Raw genomic sequence first — 7591 nt, 5'->3', positions numbered from 1 at the left:
GCACGAGCGACAGCGCGAAGTCGATGTAGTCAATGTAGGCGAAATCGTTGTCGGCCGTCGCGTGTCGCCATCTCCGTCGTGTGTCGTCTGTTCGAACTTCACTCTCAGGGCGTGTTTCGATTTTCTACCAATAACGCTGCCGCGAACGTAAGATGAGTACATTCAAATCTATGATATTTTAATTCAATGATTTATTTATATAATATTAGTATTTGATTACGATTGTAATTTAGTTTAATTTGCATGTTAGATTTAGATGGATTGATAATATATTCGATTTTATCATATAATTATCCCATTCTACCTACATTACTTTACAATATATTTCAAATGAAATGTAGAATGATATTTGGGTTTATGCATATCGGAGTCCTGGGCCCCCGCCTACAACTCCTCTTTATCCTACTTTATATCGCCCTTCTTAAACGCTGTACCGACACGTACATAGTAGCTTTTAAGCAGAAGACGGCTGATTGAGATCGCTCTTATCTTGATCTACTGCGGCTGACAAGACTTATCGGACTGACCGAATGTCTATGCTGAGCTGCAGTGCCAAACAGTACCATTGGCACTCTTTTATTCATCTGCTAACGCATATATTATCTTCCGCGCTGACAAACAACGATAGTACGCTGCCTGAAATAAAACACAGGCCGCTTCATATTAATCTAATTTGCTTCTTCACACTAAACATTCGCGAGTACACACTTGGACATATTGAATATATCACTAAAAAATATTTAATTTAAATGTGCCGGACATTGATACGCTATGAATAAATCAAGTGACATATATCATTGTGATCAGTGATAATAATGCAGCTGAATTATTCAGTCAATTGAGATATTGCAATTGTCAGTGTGCAAATTGACAAATGACATATCAAAAGTGATCAAATGACAAACCACTCGTGCCTGAATAACTTGGCGACCACAAACACGAAATTGCGTCCTGTGTTTATACCACGACCATCATGTCAACTCTTTGTAAGCTCGGGTTGGCTTCGCGAGCGGCTATAGGGCCGTTCTTTCTTTGAGGATGGATCACCCACCCCTTCAATGTGGGTGTGCATCAGGTCACATATGTTTCACCTCTCTTGGAAGGACCCCCAATAACACTCACTGATTTTAAAGTCTTCCACACTTGTTCTACTAATGGTGGCTGTAACTTGGTTATGTCGTTAATCCAGCACAATGCGCTTGGTTTAGCGGGTGTTGAGCCTTTACGGCGTTTAGCATAGCTGGGAAGCGTGGCGCGATGCCTGCGAGCAAAGCTGAAGCATGTAGATCAGATTTTTAGCCATGCACAAGTGCTGTCAGCCTGGCCGGCTCCTTTGAACATATAAGAACGGCCGAAGAGATATTATCTGGCAGTCTAACGCGAGCGACGTCGCCGCCCATTTGCCCCCATACAGTTATAGGCATAGCTGGGAATCGTGGCACGATGTCTGCGAGCGAAGTGAACATGTAGATCAGAATTTTACCCATGCACACGTGCTGTAGCCTGCCCGGCTCCACTTTGAACGTATAAGAACGCTCGAAGAATCATTATCTTGGCCAGTCCAACAGGCGACCGTACGTCGACGCGCGCATTTGCCCATTACAGTTAGGTCATAGACTGGGAATCGTGGCGCGATGCTGCCGAGCGAAAAGCTGAAGCATGTAGTCAGATTTTACGCATGCACACGTCGCTTCCAGCCCGGCGCCGCTCACTTTGACGTATAAGAACGGCGAAAATATTATCTTGCAGTCCAACGGCGACCGACGTCGCCTGCGCCATTTGCATCCATAACATTTGGAATAGCTGGGAACCGTGGTCACGATGCTGGCGAGCAAAGCTGAGCAGTAGGATGCAGTTTACCATGCCACACGTGCCTTTCAAGCCGCCGGCTCCACTTGAACGTATAAGAACGGCCGAGAATATATATCCTTGGCAGTTCAACGCGCAACTGACGTCGCAGCGCCATTTGCGCCATACATTTATAGCATACTGGGGAATCGTGGCGCGATCCTGCGAGCGAAGTGAAAGCATGTAGATCAGATGTTTACCATGCCACACCTGCGTCAGCCCTGCCCGGCTCCACTGTGAACGTTATAAGAACGGCCGAAGAACTATTATCTGGCAGTCCAACGGCGACCGACGTCGCAACGCCATTTGCCCATACAATCTACATAGGCTGGAAATCGTGGCGCGGTATGCTGGCGAGCGAAGTGAAGCATGTAAGAGTAGATTTTAGCATGCACAGCGTCTTTCGCCCGCCCGGCTGCCACTTTGAACGTATATAGAACGGCGGAAGAATAATTTACTTGCAGTCAAGCGCAACCGGACGTCACGCAGCCATCTGCCCATACATATACACTCAAACAATAAAGTGTCAGAATTGAATCTAAAGTGTCCAATTGTCTACACTTATAAGAGAGTTTGCAGTTAGAGACAGCACCGTAAGTGAAATTTCAAGGTGTTAGAATATTTACACACAATGAAGTGGTTTAGTAATAATTAACACCTCGTTGGTAACATATTAACTCGTTTGGACTAAAAGCGAGTAATGACTTGCTAGGCTGGTTAATGTAAACATGCTTACACGGGAGGCGCAGTAACCACACACGAATGTACAAACCGTCATCCTATGCCTAACCCTAACCCTAACGCCTAACCCTATACCTAACTGTAAGCACTATAACTCAAAACCGACTACGGCTATCTTATTATACGCATTGTCATAGTACGCGCAAATGTAGTGCTAATGCGTGTATAACCTTTTGCTTTCAATATTTTGCATCTGAACTGCAATTCAATGTCCCAAACCAACTGGTTGTAGGCTAAGCTGGCCACAATAATGTTCATTTTTAATACTTCAATCGCGAGTGTTTTCTAGGCTCATCAAGAAAATCTTATCGTGAATTAAATCGTGAATTTAATTTCCACCGGCAATATTTTGGGGCGAACAGCGACGCATGCGCAATAAGACTGCCCTACCCGTAGGCCTGCGAGACATTAGATACGGCTGCCGTACCTCCAGCCTGCGCATGCTAAATAAACTTTATGAACAAAGAACAATTGTTAACTTTCGTGAAAGTGAGAGCAGGTAATGGAGCTCTTATATAAGAGATTGGGGAGCTCAGCTTGACACATATAGTGTAAAGTTTTGACACTAAAGAAAGTGTCACTGTTTTAACACTTTATGATTACATACCTGACACCTGTATTAATTTGAGTGACGCTTCAATTGTTATATAATATAATGTAACACTCGATAAGTGTAACTAGTTTTACACTTTAGTTTTTTGAGTGTAGCATAGCTGGGAATCGTGGCGAGATGCTGCGAGCGAAGTGAAGCATGTAGATCAGATTATTACTATGCACACGTGCTGTCAGCCTGCCCGGCTCCCACTTTGCAACGTATAAGAACGCGCCGAAAGATATTATCTTGGCAGTCCAACGGCGATCGACGTCGCAGGCCATTTGCCCATACATTAGCATAGCTGGGAATCGTGGCACGATGCTGCGAGCGAAGTGAAGCATGTAGATCCGATTTTACCATGCACACGTGCTGACAGCCTGCCCGGCTGCACTTTGAACGTATAAGAACGGCCGAAGAATATTATCTTGGCAGTCAACGGCTACAGGGCGCCATGCAGGACAGGGCTCAATTTTGTCTAACAAAACTCAATTCTGTCTCACAAAACTCACTTTTGTGCACACAACTCAATTCTGTCTCACAAAAGTCAATTTTGTGAACACAAAACTCAATTCTGTCAATCCTGTCCCACAAAACTCAATTTTGTGAACACAAACTCATTCTGTCAATTCTGTCTCACAAAAGTCAATTTGTGAACACAAAACTCAATTCTGTCAATCCTGTCCCACAAACTCAATTTGTGAACACAAAACTCAATTCTGTCAATCCTGTCCCCAAAACTCAATTTTGTGAACACAAAACTCAATTCTGTCAATCCTGTCCCACAAAACTCAATTTTGTAAACACAAAACTCAATTCTGTCGAACCGGTTCACAAAACTCGATTTTGTTGCCCAAATATGGACACACGCATGTAAGAAGGGCACACATTGGTCAGAAGAAACAAGATGGCGACCATGACACATTTCTCCAGACCCAGTTTCTGACCAATGGTAGCCCTTCTTACATGCGTGTGCCATATTGGGCAACAAAATCGAGTTTTGTGGAACCGTTCACAGAATTGAGTTTTGTGTTTACAAAATTGAGTTTTGTGGAAGCCGCGTTCGACAGAATTGAGTTTTGTGTTTACAAAATTGAGTTTTGTGGTACAGGATTGACAGAATTGAGTTTTGTGTTCACAAAATTGAGTTTTGTGGGACAGGCATTGACAGAATTGAGTTTTGTGTTCACAAAATTGAGTTTTGTGGGACAGGATTGACAGAATTGAGTTTTGTGTTCACAAAACTCATTTTTGTCAAGTTTATAGGTACAAAAATGCCTGTCCTGCATTGCGCCCCGCCCGTACCGGCGACCGACTCGCAGCGCCATTTGCGATACATTAGCATAGCTGGAATCGTGGCGCGATGCTGCGAGCGAAGTGAAGCATGTAGATCAGATGTTTACCATGCCACACCTGCTGTCAGCCTGCCCGGCTCCACTTTGAACGTAATGAGAACGGCCGAAGAATATTATCTTTGCAGTCCACGGCGGACCGACGTCGCAACGCCATTTGCCCATACATTAGCATAGCTGGCGAATCGTGGGCCGCGACTGCTGCGAGCGAAGTGAAGCATGTAGATCAGATTTTACCTGCAACACGTGCTTTCAGCCGCCCGGCCTCCACTTTGAACGTATAAGAACGGCCGAAGAATATTATCTTGGCAGTCAACGGCAACCGACGTCGCAGCGCCATCTGCCCATACATTACACTCAAACAATAAAGTGTCAGAATATGAATCGTAATGTTCAATTGGTCTACACTATAAAGAGTTCAGTTAGAGAGCAGCACCTTAAGTGTAAATTTGCAAGTGTTAGAAATTTTACACCAATGAAGTGTAGCTAATATTAACACCTCGTGGTAAATATTAACTTGTTTTGGACTAAAACGAGGTAATACTGTCAGTGTTAAATGTTAAACACTGGACTTTAACGGAAGAGCCAGTACCACACTACGCCCGAAGAAATATTATCTTTGGCCGCAGGTCAAACGCGTACAGGCGCGCCATGGCAGCGACAGGGTCTCAATTGTGCTCTAACAAAAACTCAATCTGCTCTCACAAAACTCACTTTTGTGACAACACAACTCATTCATGTCTCACAAAACGTCAATTTTGTGAACAGCAAAAACTCAATTCTGTCATATCCTGTCCCACAATACTCAATTTTGTGAACACAAAAACTCAATTCTGTCAACTTCTGCTCTCACAAAAGTCAATTTTGTGAACACAAATACTCAATTCTGTCAATCACTGTCCCACCAAAACTCAATTTTGTGCAACACAAAACTCATTCCTGTCACATCCTTCCCACAAAACTCAATTTTGTGAACACAAAACTCAATTCTGTCAATCCTGTACCACAAAACTCAATTTTGTAAACACAAAACTCAATTCTGTCGAACCGGTTCCACAAAACTCAATTTTGTAAACACAAAACTCAATTCTGTTGAACCGGTTCCACAAAACTCGATTTTGTTGCCCAAATATGGCACACGCATGTAAGAAGCTAGGGCTACCATTGGTCAGAAGAAACAAGATGGCGACCATGACACATTTCTCCAGCCCAGTTTCTGACCAATGGTAGCCCTTCTTACATGCGTGTGCCATATTTGGGCAACAAAATCGAGTTTTGTGGAACCGGTTCAACAGAATTGAGTTTTGTGTTTACAAAATTGAGTTTTGTGGAGCCGGTTCGACAGAATTGAGTTTTGTGTTTACAAAATTGAGTTTTGTGGTACAGGATTGACAGAATTGAGTTTTGTGTTCACAAAATTGAGTTTTGTGGGACAGGATTGACAGAATTGAGTTTTGTGTTCACAAAATTGAGTTTTGTGGGACAGGATTGACAGAATTGAGTTTTGTGTTCACAAAACTCATTTTTGTCAAGTTTATAGGTACAAAAATGCCTGTCCTGCATGGCGCCCCGTACCGGCGACCGACGTCGCAGCGCCATTTGCCGATACATTAGCATAGCTGGGAATCGTGGCGCGATGCTGCGAGCGAAGTGAAGCATGTAGATCAGATTTTACCATGCACAAGTGCTGTCAGCCTGCCCGGCTCCACTTTGAACGTATAAGAACGGCCGAAGAATATTATCTTGGCAATCAACGGCGACCGACGTCGCAGCGCCATTGGTCCATACATTAGCATAGCTGGGTATCTTGTGGGTGAACAGGCGATAACTGCGCACCGTCCATAGATAACGTTAACTGTTGACTAGAGCGGTCACACTGTTGATTAAGACTGTATCTTCGTGGAGTATTTGTATATAGTGTTGTGATTAGTGGTGTCAAGTGAAAGGCTAGTATATATAGCAAAGTGCTGCATAATTCCGTGTTGGTGTTTCTGTCACTGTCGTGGTTGGTCATAACGGAACGTGTCTGGCAGTCGAAGTACAAGACCCTACAAGACCCCACGTGTAATCCTTACGGGACGATCAAACACCCACAAAAGGGGGAACCGTCACAGCTGAAAGGTTGACCGACTCACAGTCCATAGTGCGACTGGTCCGCTGGTGATGATGGCAGATGATGGCTATTATTGAATGCTTTAATGTTCGTATAATATCTTTCAAGCAATACTTTATCTGTGCTGGTGTTCTGTGCGATGAGAGAATTTATATTGTAATGAAATACGCCGCGTACACACGGAGCAATTTGTCCCGGGTCTACAACTATCCGATATTGACACAGGTCGATTTTGAAGAGAGCGTTCACACGACGTTTGATCGATCAGTTCTAGGACATGCCTTGGTAAGCGAATGTGGCTCACCGCCCTTCCCGATCGTTCTTTTTTATCTACCACCTTCTTGTAAGTATTTCTTAACCGTTTGAGCCTACTATTAACTTGTTGTACAGTTTTAGCTATCACCCGCTCAGCCAGTTTTTCAAAAAAATTGTGGTAGGCTAGACGACATCTCGAGGGTCCTGTTAACTGCGCCTGTATAAAATCCGATTTCCAAATCTCGAGAAGAGCGACAGTGTCTTTGTGATACCACAGTCGATTAACCCCTTCTGCTGCTTTTTTTTTGCATTTTGACGGATATTTTAACTCAATGAAAATACTGAAAAACGAACGTGTATAGAAACTGAGAAATGCGGAAGTAAAGCGGAAGTGTACACGGACGACATCATTCTACCACCGTAATAATTTTGTCCCGTGTCGTGTGTCGGTGCACGTTCACACGGCAAAAAAATGAACCAGCGCTGGGGTCAATTTTGTCCCGGATCACTTTTGTACCGAGAAAACGTCCGTGTGAACGCTTGGCCCGGGTCAAATTTAGCCCGGATTATTTTCGACCCGGGAGAAATTGCTCCGTGTGAACGCGGCTCGTCGCATCTTGTCGTTATCCGTCGTAATAGACGCCGTCGCTCGTTAGTTGATAAGCGACAGTTAACAAGCATTGTCGGATA

General features: G+C 43.9%; 1 protein-coding gene across 1 annotated transcript in view; it reads left to right on the top strand.

The window, feature by feature from the left end:
• The first annotated feature begins 6571 nt into the window (after positions 1–6571).
• The window catches only part of LOC106811940 (sodium-dependent multivitamin transporter-like), a 6820-nt gene continuing 5800 nt past the window's right edge, over positions 6572–7591 (top strand). Inside the window, exon 1 of the mRNA XM_014815683.1 lies at positions 6572–6733. Coding sequence (XP_014671169.1) covers positions 6707–6733 — 27 coding nt within the window. The 5' untranslated portion in view covers positions 6572–6706. The remainder of the gene's footprint in view (positions 6734–7591) is intronic.

The sequence above is a fragment of the Priapulus caudatus genome, unplaced genomic scaffold (assembly GCF_000485595.1).
Source record: "Priapulus caudatus unplaced genomic scaffold, Priapulus_caudatus-5.0.1 Scaffold593, whole genome shotgun sequence".
NCBI lineage: Eukaryota > Metazoa > Priapulida > Priapulimorpha > Priapulimorphida > Priapulidae > Priapulus > Priapulus caudatus.
Note: the sequence above shows the minus strand (reverse complement) of the source record. Positions and strands in the feature narration are given on the sequence as shown.